The 17,507-nt window shown below is 48.4% G+C and overlaps 1 protein-coding gene across 2 annotated transcripts in view; it reads left to right on the top strand.

Annotated features, from left to right (window-relative positions):
• Positions 1-17,507, top strand: part of WDR19 (WD repeat domain 19) — a 740,406-nt gene that overhangs the window by 382,720 nt on the left and 340,179 nt on the right. For both annotated transcript variants that reach the window (XM_078678329.1, XM_078678328.1), the window contains one exon: positions 10,074-10,142. In XM_078678329.1, the coding sequence (XP_078534455.1) occupies positions 10,074-10,142 (69 nt within the window). The remainder of the gene's footprint in view (positions 1-10,073; positions 10,143-17,507) is intronic.

Raw genomic sequence — 17,507 nt, 5'->3', positions numbered from 1 at the left:
TAGTGATATCGCCAATGGCCTTTGACGAAATAGTAATGCCGTATCTGCATGACTCTGCCGCAGTATACATGGAAAGGGCTCCAATGCCACTGTAAATAGCAGTAGTGACAGTAGACATCCCTGTTGCGTACTGCGTTAGATTGAAAAGGTCTCTGATGTGTGTCTATTTAGGTGTACTCGAGCCACCGGGTCCGTATACATCAGTCAAATCCAGTGCGTACCTGCTAATGGTACCCCCCTATGATGCATTACTGCAAGCATGTACACCCATTGAATTGAATCAAAAGCCTTGGCGGCGTCTAGTAACACCACCTCAGCCGGAAGCGTGGGATCCAGTTGGTGCAGGACCACGAACAATGTGTGCAAATCATGCGAGGTTGATCTTGCCAGCACAATCCCCGATTGGTCCGGTAGCACCATAACGCGCAGTAAAAGACTGATTCTAGTGGCCAGGGCCTTCGCTAGGATCTTAGCATCAGTGTTTATGAGAGATAGCAGGCGGTATGAGTTGCATTTATTAGAGGGGTTTGTCAGGGTTCAATAGTGTGATAATAAGGGCTTCCCGGACCGTGTCAGGTAAGCAGTGACGTTGATAGTTCTCTATATACATAGCATGCTGGTATGGGGCTAGTAGAGAAGCGTATTCTGTATACAATTCTCCGGGTAGCTCATCACTTTCAGTAGCCTTTCCATTACGTAAAGTGGCAATGGCCCCCTTAACTTCCCCCACCGTGAGTGGCTGGGCTAAGAATTCATACTGTCCCTGTGAGAGCCAAACCATGGCGATGTCCTCAAGATATATCGCGGTTTACAGCTCCTCTGCTGAGCTACGAGCAGCATTCATACGCTCTTAGTATTCCACAAACATATTCAAGATGCCCGGTGTATCATGTCTTATGCCGCCGTCTACAGATATCACCTTCACTATATATGCTTTTGCCCAGGACTCTGCAATTCTATTGGGTAACGCGCGGCACGGCCTGCCCCCCTCACCAAAGACCCAGGCCCGCCACCTCCGTGACATGTGTTGTATCTCCTGCTCTGCTGTTTCATTTTACTCAGTGACTCTTTCTCTTATCTCTGCCAGCGTGTCTTCCCCATGAGTGGCCTAGTATGTCCTCTCTAATTTCCCCAGCGCCAATTCAATTTGCTTGAGACTCCCACGTGTGTATGTGAGAATCACAGCTTAAAGACCTATACAAGTCCTTCGTATTGTAACTTTGAATGCTTCCCAGACAGTTCCCATGTTTTGGACAAACCCTATGTTGTTATCAAAATATTCTACAATTGCTGGTCTTACTCCCTCCCTGAAGACCTGATCTAGTAGTGAGGATGGCTGCAGTCTCCACCGGAATGTCGATGGGGTGTATGTGGTAATCATCATTGTCAACAAAACCGAGGCATGGTCCACTAGCGTTTTGGACAAATGTTGAACTGTCGTTGTTTATGCATTTACGTACTTTGTGATTAACCAGTAGTCTAGTCAGGACCAGGAGTTATAACCATAAGAATGATATTTGTCCTCTTTACTTTCAGGATTTCGCAGCCTCCAAATATCAATAAGGCACATCTTTCTCATTCCCCCCATCAGTGCCTTAGTCGTCTATTTAGTTATTCCCCCTGTTGAGGGTGAACGATCTTCATGTGAGTTCAGTGAAACATTAAAATCTCCACCCCATACAGAGGGTGGCAGAGCGTGGAATTTTGACCATATTGAATCCAAGAACTCAGGATCATCAGTATTATGCCCATATACATTAACAACAGTAATCAATGTACCCCACATTTTGCCCTGTTCAATGATATATCTACCCTGCTCGTCTGTCTCAGTGTGAATAAGCTCAAAATGCAAATTCTTTTTGATGAGAATAATCACCCCTCTCGAGTATGAATAGTAAGAGGAGGTTATCTTCACCCCAGCCCACTTCTCAGCCACTTTGTTCTCTGAATGTCACGTGAGGTGTGTTTCCTGCTGGAGCGCCACCTCTATGCCCTACTGCTCTAAATATGCCAGCACCTGTCTCGATTTTTTGGGATTGTTAAGGCCCCTGACGTTATTGCAGCCCTCAACGTTCCTCGCTGTATCACCCATTCAGCCTGTCGATATTGTCAAATATCATGAATTGCAGTATCGCAGCTATATTATTGATGCATGCACTGTGATCGTAATAAATTATGGCTAAATGCTGAACCTCTACCATCCTACGCACCCACCTTAGCATCCCAAACCTTCTAAAGAAATTCCCTTGCAACCAGAGCACTACAGTTATAAAACAGTTAAACCTACTTGGAGCCTGACTACTGGAAAACTTATTCAGAGTCTTTAACGTTTAGGGTATCCCCTCTGGGGGCCGCTAGTGGCCGTCACACTTCCCTGTAGTTGGGGGGCAGTCGGGATACTCTCTCGGACCATGTCTTGAATTGACAGTGCAAACTAATTGGTCCGGCACAATTCAGTGTTCACGCCATCATGTATATATGTCTTTTCACTGTATGCTGCAAAGGTACCTACATTGCCAGTTAGTAGTCATCGTGACCAACATTCCACCTGACATACCTCCTGTAGCATTCAACTGGCTGGCAGACGGTCTGTTGTTTAAGTTCAGCGTCCCTTAACCGTGGTCCCCACTTCTCACCCCATAGAGTGCCTGTTAACTCTCAGCGGTGGCTTCCTCTGTCTCAAAGACTTATTCCACATCGTCTTTGTCATCGCCAGGTCGCGCAGTCAACTCTGTCTTTTCCTGCTGCTTGATAAATGTCATTGCTTCTTTAGGTGACAAAAAAATCTTCGACTTGCCCCTGTGCTGGATTCTGAGGTGAGCTCGATAAAGCATGGCGTATTGAATATTTAGTGTTTGCAAGTTTATTTTGGCCTGTTGAAATTCATGTCTTGCTTGCTACACAGCCATCGTAAAGTCCGGGTACAGGGCTATTTTGTTACCTTGATATGCTGTGACACTCCCACCCAGTCTGAGCGCTGTGTCCCGATCCCGGTAATTCAATAGATTTGCAATAATGGGTGTCGGGGTAGTGTCCAGCACCGGTATGTGGGCCAACGATCTGTGGGCTCTTTCCACCATGAGAACCGGTAAGAAGTGCTCTGCTCCAAACATGTCTCTGAGCATGTATTCTACATATAGCTCCAATCTGCCAGTATTGGTGGACTAAGGCACCCCAGCTATGCAGAGATTGTTCCGTCTGGATCTGGCTTCCAGGTGTTCATTATTGGCTTGGATAATTACTAGTAGCTTCTCCATCTGCCCACATGAGGTGCGCACAGTGCCTAGGGTATACTCCGTCGCGAATATCCTCTGTTCTTCTTCTCTGATACAGGCCCCCTCTATATCCAGCTTTGCCGCCGTATTGTCCATTCTTAAGTTAAGGGTTTCTATCTTACTGTCAATGGACTGCAGACTATATTGTATTGCCAGCAGGGTGCTCTCCGGGGTAGTGACACCACCTGCTTTCATATCCTGTTCAGAATGCGACCCAATCTGGGGTTGCGATTTAGTGAGTTGCCTGGACTCGAATGTTAGCTTCATCTGCTGTTTATCTGTCATTGCTTGCTTGCCTCTCTTTGCCCCCTCGCTACCAAGTTCAGGGCAGGTATAATCTAGGTGAAGGGCTTCCCCAACTGGTGTCCTAGTTTATACCCTTTCTGCCAGGTCGTAGTGTCACATGCGCTTTGGTGTGCACGATGTGCGATCACCAGTCACCTCTCTGCCACATCATGCACTGTAGTTCCTCTTTATCTCCAGCACTGTCAATTCCGATAGTCTGAGGGAGGCCTAGTCTTTCAGCCTGCCATGCTCATCTGCTGTGCAATCTGCAGGGCCCTCTCCAGCTCATCAGGACTGCCACATCTGTGGGGTCAGGTATCTGTTGTCTACAAATGCATCAAGGGCCTCAGTGTAGCACCCAGGTTCTCTTTGTGGCATCACCCCGTATCGGCCCTCCACACCTATGGTCGCGGATATTGTTCATGCTGTCCTTTGTGACTGTACCGGGTTATTCCAGCAAGCGCCGCACCGGCATGTTTACCACTGCACTATGGGCCCACGACGGTGTGCTCTGAAAGTATTTGTGAGCCGGCTCCCGGATTCGCGGCCTACCTGTGTTTTCTCACTGCGGCGCTCGCTCTCACCTCTCTTCGGTGGCCGCCTTTGCTGCACTTTCCGCCCTTCCAGGCAGAGCTCGCCAATCGCGCTTTGTATGCATGGTCTTAGGGAGGCCCATAGTACTGAATCCGCAATAATTAAATCCTCTGAGGAGATCAGGAAGGTGATGGACTTGGGGGGCAGAGCGGCCCTGATCCTGCTTGACCTATCTGCGGCCTTCGATACGGTCCACCATACGATCTTGGCGGACCGTCTGGAGGCCTGCGGGATTCAGGGGAAAGCCCTGAAGATCCTGAAATCCTTTCTTACTGATAGGATTCAGGTAGTGGCTCTGGGGGAATTCGAGTCCAGTCCCTTCGTGCTGCCCTTTGGGGTCCCTCAGGGTTCTTCCCTGAGTCCAACCCTGTTTAATGTTTATGTCTCCTTCCTGGCCCCGGTCATCCGATCCTACGGATTCGATCTTACATCATACGCGGATGAGACTCAGATAGTGGTCTCCTTGCTACCTGGCAGAGAGGAAGGTATTGCTAATAAATTTCAGGAGTGTATGTCAGCAGTCAGTGATTGGATGGCCAGAAACTGTTTGAAGTTGAATTCGTCGAAAACCAAGGTTCTCCTTTTTGGCTCCAGGGTCAATTTCTGGAGTCCGACTTGGTGGCCGGATGGATTGGGCACAACCCCGTTCCTGTCACAAAGGTAAAGAACCTGGGGGTTCTGTTTGATGATAATCTTACCTTTGGGCCCCAGGTTAATGCCATGACGTCGGCCGTTCACCTCACGCTGAAACCAATCAGGAAGATTCTTCCGTTTATTCCTGACGACTGCAGGAAAACGGTGGTGACGGCATTGGTTCTATCCCGACTTGATTATTGCAACATCTTGCTGCTTAATGCACAACAGGGCCTTCTTAACAAACTGCAGGTCCTGCAAAACGCAGCGGCTCGCCTGATCTCAGGCGTTCCTAGGTTTGCTGCTATCTCCCATGAGCTGGTGAAGCTGCACTGGCTTCCAGTGCGGAAGCGGATCTTATTTAAAGCTGTCTGCATGGTCTTCAAGGCCCTTCGTGGGCTGGGCCCTGCTTTTTTGATACAGCACTTTCAATGGTATCTACCGGGTCGACATTTGAGGTCGGCAAAGCTGGGGCTGGTCACCATCCCGTGGATAAGAAAAATGCGATGGGGCGGCAGAAGTTTCATTCTGGGTGCCGCTAAGGCTTGGAATGCCTTGCCTCTGGCACTCAGACAGACCTAATGACCTTTCGCAAACAGTTGAAAACTTGGCTCGTTGTTCAGTAAGCACAGTTTAGACCAGGGAGCTTTCATTTAGCGCCAGGACACCGATTGGTAACAGTGCGCTCTATAAATGATATAAATAAATAAATATGCACTGGATCGGGTGAGTTCTCCCAGTGAATTGCACTCACCGGCTCCGTGTAGTATGGGCTCTGCAACAGCTTCCTCCTTTCAGAGCTGCCAACCATGGTTCCAGTCACTGTCTCATCTCGCCGATTCATCCCCTATACCTGCCCAAGAGGCATCAGCGTCGTCATTTTGTCTGGATTCCATGCGTCCCGGATCTGCAATCCTTCTTACAATCGCCTTACTGCCGTTGCATTATTCCGTATGCTACAGTCTCTTGTTTCCTCCTTTGTTACAGGATAAATGGTGGTCCATTTGCCGGATAATGAACGGATTTTGGCCCAGATCAGCCGAGCATCACCAAAGTGCGGCCTTCTTGCTGTGGGCAACTAAACCAGCACCGGAGGGAATTCTCTCTTGACTCTGTCCAACCTTGACGCGACTCAATCTTGAATGCAACTGAGGTCGAGCTTGTATAAGCAGATTCTGACAGAACACTTCCTCTACCATGGAGCCATCGTCAGTTGCTCCTCCTCCTTTTTCAGTTCCAACTCTGACCAGAACATGCCGCTATTAGGTGATGGCAGTGGAAATGATGCGAATGATTTTCTCCCACATTATGATGATGACTATTTTATATGGGTTTGCAACAGGCCAATGGCCTTGACACTTCTTCTGATACAGGGTTGATTTCTCTCTTTCACCCACCAATGGAAGAGAGTGCTTCCTTTGCCGTAATCAACAGACAGGTAGCTGAGGTGTGGATCTACAACTCCCTTCTGTTGTAGTTAAAACAAATGTTCTTATAAATGTTCTACAGCCTAGGCCGGTTTCTCCTGAGCCCATAATACTGTTTGTAGGAGAGTAGGGTCTGCTTCCTATGTTCACCCCCACTTTTTGCTCTGATCAATCGGTTTTTCGACTCTAGTGTGGCTGTGGGCCTGCTAATCAGACCCACAGCCCAGCTGTTCTCCCTCTATATTCATACCATGTACTTTAGGCACATATCCAATTGGGTATTGGATCACCTTTGTGAGCCCCTGTATAGTATACCATAGGTACCCAGGGCATAGGTGCATCCAAGGCCTACCAGGGGCTGCAGCATGTATTATGCCACCCCTGGATGGCCATCCAAATTGACACAACTGGCTGATCAGTCAGCTGGGGCAAGGTCGTGTAATCACCCCTTGCTTAGGTATAGTATTCCTATACCTACCATTACATATAGACACATATATACCTATAAGTCACTCCTACGGCAGGCCTTAACAATCCTGGAGGCAGAGTGCTTGGTTTTATGTGAGATGCACGAGCTGAGCCTGTCTGCAGCTTTCGGAACCACGTCCTTACAGCTGTTCTATGATATAGCCATACCATATATTCTTAAGTGCATTATAATCCTCGCGGTTAATGCTAACTTTGGTTTGGCTTTATCAAAACATGTCGTGTAAGGTGTCATACGCTTTGGAATACTACCCCCCCCACCCCCCACCCCCGCCAGTTCTGGCAGCAGGGGTAGCATTCCATCCTTCTAGAGGGAGAAGACATGTAGTTGTAGCTTTACCCGGTTAAAGTTAAACAGAGCCTCAGCATCACAAAATGGATGCTGCTGCCACAGACACGAGTCTGACCTCCTGCTGCTGGACGAAACTCCGGCAGGGGAGGCCTGGACAATAGGTTTCCTGCCTTGGGAGGTGCGAGCACCTCCCCAGACAGGCTCTTGTGTATTGGGGCAGGGTGGGTTGAATGAAATGAGACACTGCCTGGGGCACACAAGGTGCCCCATGCATAGCCCGGTTCAAACCAGTTGCTGGGGCACTCCAGCCCCAGCTCTGCTGCGAAACTGGACAAAGGGAAAGGGGTGTAACCACCCCCTTCTCAGGTCCCGCCCATAGGAGGGACCTAGCAGGTAATCCAGCCCCTGAAATCATTATATAGGTAGGAGCTGAGTCTAGAGACTTTAGATTATCCTGAACTGAAACTCTGAAACGAAACTCTGGACCTTCGACATTCTACTGCAACTAGAAGACTGAAGAATCTCCCTTGTAGTCAAGGAGTGACCACCCTGTGCAAACAGGCATCACCAGTAACTTGCCGGTTTGCTTCGTCGACGCTCCAGCCGGATCCCGACGACCTAGCGACGCAGTCTCTGGACTTCCAGACTTCTCTGTCTCCGACCCACATCTACAGCAAAGCTGAGACCCGTGGCGGACCCGAGAGACGTGGGACCGGACATCCTGCAATATCTGCTTGTTGCTAACTGTGCAGCTTCTGAGGTGTCCTCGAAGTTGTGCATTGGGGTTTGAGAAGCCCCAACCCTGAGCCGTAAGTGCACCGAAGCTCAGCCCTCCACACTCAACGAGTGCCGCGTGGGGTCTGTGCCTGCATTTCTCCTCGACGCGTCTTCGCGGTTGCTAGCCCGTTGGCTAGTGGCCCTCCTGAAGACATCACCTTGAAATAACACCGCTTGCCTGGTTGCTCTGGGCTTGCTCCTGCTTTCCTGTAAAGGGGAAGCTCCCCAGACCTTGCTGGTCTGAACAAGAAGCCGATCTTCCCTTTCTGCGTGGGTTGCCTTTGCCAAGGCTTGTTGACTCCAATCCGGAAGCCGACACCGCCAACAGCGAGATCCTTCGTGGGACAGTCCGTATCCAGCTCCTGGTCGTCGTTGACACCTCCTGGTCCACGTGGCTGCAGAGACAAGCTTCGCATCTTCACCTGATTGCATCTCGACATCGCATGGTTCCTTCCTGGTTCCTTCCCAGTCACTGGCTAGTGACCCAGACTCTGTCCCCTCTGCTTTCAGGTTCTTCTCGACTCCAATCCACCCTTGGATCCACCCGCACATCTTCCTCCTGGTCGCCTGCAGCATCTTCTTGCAGCTCTCCATAGGATTCGATGACGAAACCCGACACAACTTCACACCTATGCACCCGGCTTCCCTGGGTACTCCGGTGCTCCCGTGGGTAGTAACTATCCAAGTGTCCTAGTTTAACAGGGTTTTCCCGTGGTCCATCCTGGAGTGTCCTAAATCAATTACTTTGTGACTTTTACGTTCCCATTGACTTTCTATGGTAACCCGCGTGTGTGTTTAGACCCTGCACGCGTCCTGTGAGTCTCCTACTCCCAATCCTTTGGTAGTCCTGCGTAGCCCCCGCGATTCTCTAGGCCCTAGGCCTATTCACCTTTCCTGAAGTGGTTCTTATACCATTTCTTTAGTATATGGTTCGTGAGGCCCCTAGGGCAGAATTGTATTTGTGCAACTTATAGTATGCTTATTGAGTAACTTGTGCTGTATCTCGAACTCTGGCCTCATAACGAGTGCAGAGGGGTTGTGTTAGTAATAAATACATATATATTTGATATATACCTTGTGTGGTGTCCTTTCATTTGGTATTCAAGGGATTATTATTGGTAAAACAGTTGGCTTCACATGCTCTCTGAAGTGTTAGCCTAAGACTGCTTTGTCCGTGCTACCACTAGGATAGCTGGTCTATAAGGTTGACTTTACAACCATCACCATAAGGGTTGTTTGGACTGGTGCAAGGTGCTCACTAGAATAGTGAACATCATATACCAGGCCAACTTCTCACATTGTTCAACAAAGTCCTTACTGATAATCTGTTGAGCACTTGGTGTATACCTTGCTGTATTCCACCAGTTAACAGGCAGGTGGCCAGAAGCCAAAGACCAGTGCCTGGTGACCTTGATTTTCTTACAAAGCACTTGGTGCTCAAAGCTTCAGCCAGCTGGGTGAATCTGAATTAGTTACGATGACCCGTCAGCCCTGTGCCCCCCCTTCTGGACAGGTAGTCAAAATAGATTGAGGCATTTTAGAAGCAAATGTCCTCTTCGGCCAGCCTAGCCTTGAGGTTCGTCATTGAAAACTTCCTGCTCGCCCATTATAAAAGCACCCTCTGTGACATTGACAGCAAGATCTTGCCTGATCTCTTCCAAAGCAGGATAAGGCCAACAGAGAGCCACACGTCACCACCTAGCAGTGCTCAGGAGCACTGCTTTAAAATGTTCTGGACCCAGTCTAGGGCCTGGAGAATATTCTACAGCGAGGTATCTAATGTAGGATAGAGTATCAACCAGCAAGAGCGTTACCAAAGGTGAGTACCTTGTTCTTCACCCCTACTGTGTAACCTTTAATTGCAAGAACCTTAACTTTCTTTACAGATTTTCAGTTTTCCTGGAACTGGGGTTAGAGCTGATCACCAACCCCAGAATACCCTGGAATGGTATTGGTGCACAGAATGTGCATTACAGATTAAACAATATAAAAGAAAGAGGAAAAAAACATAGGCAAGAGAATAACTGATATTATTTTTCTTAATTTTCAAAGATTCACGCAAGTTCAGAAGCTTAAAATGTCCCTCCAGTTGTGAACCTTAGTTTGGTTTCTGCAACAGTACAGACTGTCTAACTAGACATTTGAGTGTTCATATTTACCCACAGCACATACTTGTTTTACTAGTATTAACTATTAGAAAGAATGTCATATATGTTATAGTTTTTTCTATCGTTTTTTAATTAATTATAGTTTATTTAACTTGCTGACTGTCTTAGCTCATTTGTCCAATTTAATACTTTTCAGGCATTAAAGCACTTCTTGAAATGTCCAAGTACTGAAGATAACGCTGCAATAGAAATGGCCATTGAAACAGTAAGCGCATGTATTACTATGTGTGGTGTTCAATGAAATTATTTCTATTTTTAGAAATGTGAAATTTTTTCCCACAGAAAAGCGATTATTTTCATCATTATGTATGAATGTTTTTTGGACAAAGGCATTAGTTGTATTTCAGTGTGTTTGCTTTTATTTACATGTGTACTAACAATAAGATTATGGGTGGTATGCATGCATGGCAATGGATGCAGGAAATAACTATGAATGTTTTAAATGTACATGTGTGTGTGTATATATATATATATTACAAAGAAGGTTGCCCTGGAAGGAATGCCACACACGAAGGGGTTTCCACACACGTGCCACTGGCAGCAGCTTCACAGCCTATCACACTCCTCTCCTAAGTGCCATACGCGTTTCGAGCGCCGATGCGCCCTTGATCACTGGCTGCACAAACGGGGAAACAGTCTGCTTTATTACATGCACGTGTTTTATTGAAAATGTAGAGTCCCGCCCCTATAGGCTATGGCAAAGCATTGTGGTACTTGCTGTATCTTGTTGCCAGACTCCGTGCAAAAACCCCAGTGGGTGCCTCTGTACTCCGTTTGAAAATGTCTTTCCCAAGTGGGTTGAAAAACAGTGCACAGCGCTGCTGAGTTGCCAATATTCCCCAGTGGGGAGAGAACTTCTAGTCTAATTGCGGCAGAATATGGACTACAATAACCAGCATGCCTGCAGCGCCCACTGGGGCGGGACTTCACATTGTTTAATAAAAAGCAGTTCTTCAATCTCGCTTCCTGCCTCTTCAATTGCCAGTGATCAAGAGCGTCCTGCTCGAAACGCGTATGGCTGTTTGAAACGCGTGATGCCTGTCAACCATACTGCCGCCTGCGGAGTGGTGTGTGTCCTGACGTGCGCGGCTCCTCATTTTGGGCAACCTTGTGTTCTGCAATATATATATATATATATATATATCTGCTGTGTGGGTCAACACAAAGCACCTTTATCTGACACCTTGGCACAGTATTTTCTACAGTCTTACACAACTTCCAGAGCTTCCCAATGTCCTTGCACTTTTTCATGGTTATTTTCAAAGTTATTACATCAGAAAACATATATTTCATACAGTGCTATACTTTCCTAAGTCGTCAGGCCTGTGCGAAATATCAGTGACAGATGACAGAAAGTGACCTTCATTTCGAATGTTTGTGGTGCCTTGTGATAGCATTCTACTCTCCTTTTTCATGTTATGGTTTTCCTTAGCCACAGGTATATGGGTTAGAGCCTTTAGTGGCCTGTGCGGCCACTTGTAACTTCATTGACACCAGGTCTGTAGGTCAGCAACATATCCCAACCCATACTAAAACTGGACCTGAAGTCATTAGTGGATGGATTTACCTTAACATCCGGGTCCACATCTTACCACACCCAGGAATTACACCTCTACCAACTACCACAGATGCTCCCAGCTTTCAAGTTTTCCTAGGAATGCAGTGGTTAAGCAAACCCAACCTTTTAATGAATTGGCGGTCAAAAAAGGCCTACTTTCCTGAACTAATACTGCCATGGATGTTACTGTTCAAATTAAGATATCATGTATATGTCTTTAATCTACTCAAGAGCTTCCGACCCATCTCCCTGCTCCCGTTCCCGGCGAAGGTCATCGAGAAGACCGTCAACAGACAACTGACCCACTACCTCATGAAGAACAGCATCATGGACCCATCTCAGTCTGGGTTCCGCAGCAACCACAGCACCGAAACTGCCCTCATCGCTGCAACTGATGACATCAGGGCCCTGCTGGACAGCGGCGAAACCGCGGCCCTCATCCTCCTGGACCTGTCAGCCGCTTTCAACACTGTCCGCCACCGCACCCTACGTACATGCCTCCACGACGCTGGGATCCGAGACATGGCTCTGGACTGGACCACCTCCTTCCTCTCCGGCAGAACCCAGGGCGTCTGCCTCCCCCCTTTCCGCTCCGAAGCCACCGAGATCATCTGCGGCGTACCCCAGGGCTCATCCCTCAGCCCGACATTATTCAACATCTACATGGCACCGCTCACCCACATCGCCCGACTGCACAACCTCAACATCATCTCCTATGCCGACGACACCCAGCTGATCCTCTCCCTCACCAAGGACCCCCTCACCGCGAAAACCAACCTCCACAAAGGAATGAAAGCTGTCGCCGAGTGAATGAAGAACAGCCGTCTGAAGCTAAACTTGGACAAGACGGAAGTCCTCATCCTCGGCTCCACCCCCTCGGCCTGGGACGACTCCTGCTGGCCAACCGCACTGGGAACAGCACCAACACCCACCAACCACGCACGCAACCTGGGGTTCATCTTCGACTGTACTTTCTTCATGACAAAGCAGGTCAACGCCGTCTTGTCCTCCTGCTTCAACACCCTTGGCATGCTCCACAAGATCTACAGGTGGATCCCCACCGAAACAAGAAGAACGGTCACCCAGGCCCTCGTCAGCAGTAGGTTGGACTACAGAAACGCCCTCTATGCAGGAGCCTCGGCCAAACTCCTGAAACGGCTACAACGCATTCAGAACGCCTCTGCACGCCTGATTCTCGACATCCCTCACCGCAGCCACATCACACCCACCTGAGAGACCTGCACTGGCTCCCCGTCGACAAGAGGATCACCTTCAAGCTCCTCATCCACGCACATAGGGCACTCCACAACACCGGACCAGCTTACCTCAACAGACGACTTACCTTCTACACCCCCAACCGCCAGCCCTGCTCCGCCAAGCTCGCCCTCTGCACCCGCATCCGAAGAGCGACCTCCGGCGGCAGATCGTTTTCCCACCTCACCGACAAGACCTGGAACACCCTCCCCATCCTCCTACATCAGACCCAGGACCTGCTAACCTTCAAAAGACTACTCAATACCTGGCTTTTCGAGCAGTAGCAGCATCCCCCCACCCCGCCAGCGCCTTGAGACCCCTACAGGTGAGTAGTGCTCTTTACAAATGTTCTGATTGATAGATTGATTGCCCTAGCCTGAAGGCATAACACTACAAAACTGTATTTTATCTCTATTTTACCCCGGCCAAGATGTTTGGGTGGCCAAAAAGGATAGACGATAAATGTCCCAGGTGCGGGGATGGCCCGGGTGCATTGGTTCATATGTTCTACAGCTATGACAGGCTCTCTTCTCTGTGGTCTGGAGTCATATTGGGAGAGGCTGTTTGGGCGAAGGATCTGCCTCAGCTCCTCCCTGATGATTCTAGATCACAACAATAGTAGTAGACTGGATGCGATCCAGACCTACTTTGTCTTTATATCAGTTACAGTTGCTAGATTTCTAATTACAGCTAGATGGAAGGACCCAGAGCCTCCCTCGTTTCAGGCCTGGATTGCCCGACTGATTGGTATATACAGTCAAGCAATTGTGCTTTAAATGTGCAAGGGTAGGCAGGCTAGGAAGCTGGGGTGGAAAACCTAGTCCGCTATGTCGGTTTGGCTGAACAGTTAAAGTGGTCTTATTGATCCCCCGCCCCTTGTATATAGTAGACCTTTTATTTTAATCAACTTATTAACTTACGGCTAGAATATCCCGGAAGTATTGAAATGGGTGACCTCTCACCTTAATTTTTATTCTCTATAATCTCTATTCTTTCTTTTAAACCAGGCTGTACCCACCCAAGCCCCCATGAATAAGCTACTATATAATGTAAATACTGATGAAATTATTGATCATGTTTTTTTTCTAATCATGCTCAATATTTGTGTATATTCAAGACTGTAAATGAACTTTGATTCTGTTCTCCTATTTAGGAAACATTTATAAAAGCAATAATAATAATCTACTTCTACCCTACTGTTGCTACACGCTTTATGGAAGTTGGTGTTTTGCAGCATGAATCCTTTTCTGGATTCACATGCTGTGCATTTATTCCCTCATCTGGTGGTTGGGTCCGATATTGTCCTTTTTTTTTGTGGGCGTCTTTACCACCATTTGGTGGTAAGTCCATCCCTGGTGTGAATTCAGACGGCATCCTGGCAGTTCCTACGGGTGCCATAGGAACTGCCAGGACAGCCGTATACAGCCACCTTCAGATTGTCTTTGTCCACACAGAGAAAAGTGAGCCAACAAGTAGATAAATCAAAAATCACAGAAGACCACACGAAGATCTAAGGAACTGAGAAGGGAAGCCTTCTCGGCCCAATGGGGGACCCTGGTAGTAAGATCTACTTTACAGAGAATGAAGAGGGAAGAGACAGTAGAGGTTTATGGAAATGATCCCTTTTAAGTTCTGCCCCAACTGTCACCACAAATTTACGCAAAGAAACCCTCATAAGGTCTGCAACTTTTGTCTGCTGTGGAACCATAAGGACGAAGACTGTGAGGCCTATGCTGAGTTTGTACCCAAGACACTCAAGATACGACATCGACAGACACTAGAACACTGCACCATGTCTAGCACTCAGAAGACACAGGAATCTCAGAAAGATCTCAGGTTATCCAGCGACAATGAGCCGAATGTTGAAGAGGCCGAATCACACGAGGAGGGGAGTCCGACATCAAGGACTTCACAACCGACATTGAAAAAAGACAAGCACCGGGGAAATCGGTGTAGGACGCAAACAAGAAAAGGCAAAAGGTAATCAAACCGCTGAAAAGCATGAACGTTAAGTCCTCGGACTCTATGTCCTCAAAGGCAGCCTGGGCGTTGAAGCACATAACGACCAAAGGTCAGCAGAAACAAAGAAAACGACACAGATACAGACAAAAAGACACAGATTGGGGCAAATCGTCGACAAGATCTTCAATGCAACTAAGCATTCGAGAGGGAGGAAGAGAGAAGGGCAAGGACTCAAGGCCTGGAGAGCCCTCAACATAGAAAAAGAGTGTGAGACAAATTACAACTCAAGGTCAAAAGTACGTCCATTCTATGAGAAAGAAGGAGTTTGATGACTCCTTGAAGGAATTTCATAAGAAGACAAAGAAGCGGTGATGTTTAAGGAAGAAAGTCAGTTCGAGGACACATGACAGGACCTCAATCCAGAGTCCCCTGGAGGAAGGGGCAGAAAGATATTCCTCGATATCTTTGCCATCCGACGACTTGTCCCTGTACAACAGCCTCATCAAAAGGGCTGCAGATGCCAATGCAGCCTTTTTGCTTGGAGAGGAGAAAGGGGAAGCATGCTTCCTACTAGAAACCCTGATGTCTTTTATAAAAGGCTAACTTATACTTACCCATGCTCCCTAGCGTCCTCAACCAGGGGAAAGAGGCCTTTAGCAAACCTCCCACTACAAGAGCATTAAGGCCTTGAGTGGAAAAAAAATACAAACACTCCACTCAGAACCCCAAATACATAAAAGGCAATGTTCCTACAGATTCCATCATTGTCTCCAGCGCGTGGAAGAGAAACAATACCCCCAAATAAATGGGGCCACCACCATAGAAGGGGAGCAAGAGGCTAATCTGGTGCGAAGGAAGATCGAGAAAGGCAGCCACACATTGGGGGATATCAAACTCCAACAAGCTTCTTTTTAAAAATCTTTTCATTAACAAAACAACAAAGAAAAACATCAGGTGACATTAGCAGCTCTCATACTTGTCGATGTTACATTTCCATACGTTCAGGATAATAAATACATAATATAGGTGATGGATCACGGGGACTCATGCGCCTCCACTGCCTCTAGACGTATCGGGGGTACAGATATCTCCAAGGTATCGATTCCAAGTCCCCCAAACATTCCCCTACTTCCCAGGGCAACCCCTGGCCACATAAACTGACCTCTCCCTGAACATGCACCAACCCAAATCTTCTACCCACTTCACAACCTGAGGCGGCTGACTGGCTCCCCACAGCTGAGCAATGTTACGTTTAGCTACCGTACATTCCAGCGTTACCCATTGCCTCTCATACACATTCAGATCTGTGGGTTCCCAGGCGTTTACGATGCACCCACGGACCTCCGGTCGTATCTCCACCTGTAGGACATCTCGCAGCGTATCGTGGATCTTCACCCAATACTCCTGTACCGCCGTACAGTGCCACAAAATATGCATGAAGGTCCCAAGCTTTCCGCACCCCCTCCGACATTTCCCACTCTCCACTCGACCCATTCGAACCAGACGCGGCCCCGTAACATATGACCTGAGTAAAATCTTCAGTTGCATTAATCTGAGCCTCATCTGTATCGCTACCACCTTTGGAGAGGAGACCGCCTCCCGCCACTCTTCGTCATCTAGCTCCAACCCATCAGTACTCCAGTGCGTCCTGATAAGTACCAACGGGTCCTCCATATTATTTATGAGCTTTTTATATTTGAGTGAGATAGTCTTCTCTGGGAGGTGTCCGTCTAACACTCGGTCTTCAAGAGGGGAAGCGTCGGGGAGCGTCGTGTCTCTGGAGATATGTGCAAGCAGAGCATTTCTAATCTGGAGGTAACGGTAGTGCTCACTGTCGTGTAGGTGGTATTGTTGTTTGAGGGAATCAAATGTATGAACCGTGCCCTCCCTCCAAACATACTTGATCTGCGTGACCCCAATGAGATCCCCTTTGTCAAATCCCTTGGACTTCCATAAACTTCCAAGCTTCTCCGAACTCCATAATGGGGTGGCAAGTGTGAGCATCCCCTCCCACTTGAGCTGTCTATTGGCCGCGTGCCGCACCAGCACGGCGTGTGCCATTGGTCCTGCAAGGGGAAACCGGCGAGGTCTGGCGTATAGCGCCCTAGTGAAGTCGCCCCCAGGCACCTGCCAGCGGTCCATAGCATATCCCGGATCCCCGGGGGGCCCGTATATGACATGATTCACTGCCGCCAACTGGGAGGCCCAATAGTATTTTCGTAGATCCGGCAATCCTATCCCCCCGTCATACCAGGGGAGAGTAAGCTTAGAAAACGCTATTCGGGGCCTACTGTCCCAGAAAAGCTGCCTCTACCTTCCACTCCAACGTCCACCTCAGGCCTCATATTGATCTGTCCCACCGAACCCACGCCGCCAAGGGCTCTAAGGCCAGAGCAAACAGGAGCGGGGACAAGGGACATCCCTGTCTCGTGCCCCTGCCAAGGGGAAAGTCGTCAGACTTATGATTATTTATAACCACTCTGGCTAGGGGATTTGTATACAATAGACGCACCCAGTTAATAAACTCCAGTCTGATGCCCATCTTCCCCAAAACCGCAAACAGGTAGGGCCACTCGAGCCTATCAAATGCCATGGTAGCGTCCAGTGACACCAACACCTACGGCTCCTGGATCGTTGGGGTCCTGCCCAATATCCCATGCAGCCTGCGCAGATTGAGGGCTGTATTTCGGCGCGGGATGACGCCGGATTGGTCCGGATGTATCAAGGTAGTGATTACTTTGGCTAGTCTCATCGCAAGCAGCTTCGCCAGTATTTTAGGCTCAGCATTCAGCAATG

Source organism: Lissotriton helveticus, chromosome 2_2, assembly GCF_964261635.1.
Source record: "Lissotriton helveticus chromosome 2_2, aLisHel1.1, whole genome shotgun sequence".
Classification (NCBI taxonomy): domain Eukaryota; kingdom Metazoa; phylum Chordata; class Amphibia; order Caudata; family Salamandridae; genus Lissotriton; species Lissotriton helveticus.
This window is presented reverse-complemented; position numbering and strand designations above follow the sequence as displayed.